At 44.2% G+C, this 1,601-nt stretch overlaps 1 protein-coding gene across 1 annotated transcript in view; it reads left to right on the forward strand.

Moving 5' to 3' along the window:
• Window positions 1-1,601, forward strand: part of LOC101863304 (isocitrate dehydrogenase [NADP] cytoplasmic) — a gene marked incomplete in the record, with an annotated part of 27,132 nt that overhangs the window by 24,138 nt on the left and 1,393 nt on the right. Inside the window, 2 exon segments of the mRNA XM_013089076.2 lie at window positions 8-148; window positions 1,325-1,487. Of these exon segments, the coding sequence (XP_012944530.1) occupies window positions 8-148; window positions 1,325-1,487 (304 nt within the window).

Below are 1,601 nucleotides of genomic sequence, written 5' to 3' on the forward strand. Positions count from 1 at the left end.
CCTCCAGGCTTCGGCTCGCTGGGTATGATGACCAGTGTACTGGTGTGTCCGGACGGCCGGACCGTGGAAGCAGAGGCTGCTCATGGCACGGTCACTCGTCACTTCCGCTTTTACCAGCAGGGGAAGGAGACGTCTACTAACCCTATAGGTAAGTGTGTGTTTACCTGTGTGTGTGTGTGTGTGTGTGCTTGCGTGCGTGCATACGTGTGTGTGTGTGTGTGATAGGGAATTTTATTGAGTGGTTGGATAGCGTCATCTTTAGGTCCCATACCTTTTCTTTCCTCTCTGTCTGTCTGTCTGACTCTGTTTGTCTGTCTGCCTGTCTGTCTGTCTTGTGTCTTCCCTGCACTAAATTACCCTTATTGGGCTTCTCTTTATTCAAAGTCAAAACTGGAATTTTCTCTTTTATCTTCTTGGGTGGTTGGTGAATGCTCTGGTGTGGTATGCTCCTTCTTTCCATTTAAGCTTCTATCGTCCTTATCTCTCCTCCTTCTATTTATATTATTTGTTACTCTCTTGTAACACCTCTAATCTTCGGCACTTCTATGACCTTATTGTGTTACAAGTGCAGTAAAATACTTACTAAAACTAAACATCTCTCCTCCTTTTTTGTATTTGTTACTCTCTTGTAACACTTCTAATCTTCGGAATGGGGGGCGCCACTGGTAGGTCCCACTTCTTTACTTTCCCCTCTGTTGTTTCTGTCTGTTTGTCTTACTTTTCCCCAGCACTAAATGACCTTTTGTTTACTCAAACAAACATCTAATCTTCAGCACTTATATGACCTTACAGTGTTGCAAGTGCCGTAAAACTCCTACTATAACTAAAAAACTCTTTTATCTCGTCTCGTGTCACTTTTCAGCCTTGTGGGTGGTTGGCGGGTGCTCTGGTGTTGTTTAATTTTTCTTTCCTACCAAACATCTGTTGTCCGTAGCTCTCCTCCTTCTTTTTTATATTTTGTTACTCTCTGGTAACACCTCTAATTTTCGGCACTTATATGACCTTATTATTGTGTTGCAAGTGCCGTAAAACACTTACTAAAACTATTTTTAAAAACTTCCTAATAGGGAATTTTATTGAGTGGTTGGAGAGCGCCACTGGTAGGTCCTATACCTTTTCTTTCCCCTCTGTTGTGTCTGTCTGTCTGTCTGTCTGTCTGTCTGTCTGTCTGTCTGTCTGTCTGTCTGTCTGTCTGTCTGTCTGTCTGTCTGTCTGTCTTGAATCTTCCCTGCACTAAATGACCCTTGTTGTATCGATGTGCTTCTCTCTACTCAAAATCACAACTGGAATTTTCTCATTCATCTCGTGTCGTGTCACTTTTCAGCCTCCATCTTTGCCTGGTCCCGGGGCCTGGCGCACCGTGCCAAGTTGGACGAGAACAAAGAGCTGGCCAGGTTTTGCAGCAACCTGGAGGCAGTGTGCGTTGAGACGATCGAGGGCGGGGTCATGACCAAGGACCTGGCCATCTGCATCAAGGGCATGAGCAAGTGAGGGAAATATGACGTACACACTTACACACACACTGTACACACTTACTGACACACACATTATACATCAATGGGCATGAGCAAGTGAGGGAAATAGTTTTATATATATATATA

Source organism: Aplysia californica, unplaced genomic scaffold (assembly GCF_000002075.1).
Source record: "Aplysia californica isolate F4 #8 unplaced genomic scaffold, AplCal3.0 scaffold00868, whole genome shotgun sequence".
Lineage (NCBI taxonomy): Eukaryota > Metazoa > Mollusca > Gastropoda > Aplysiida > Aplysiidae > Aplysia > Aplysia californica.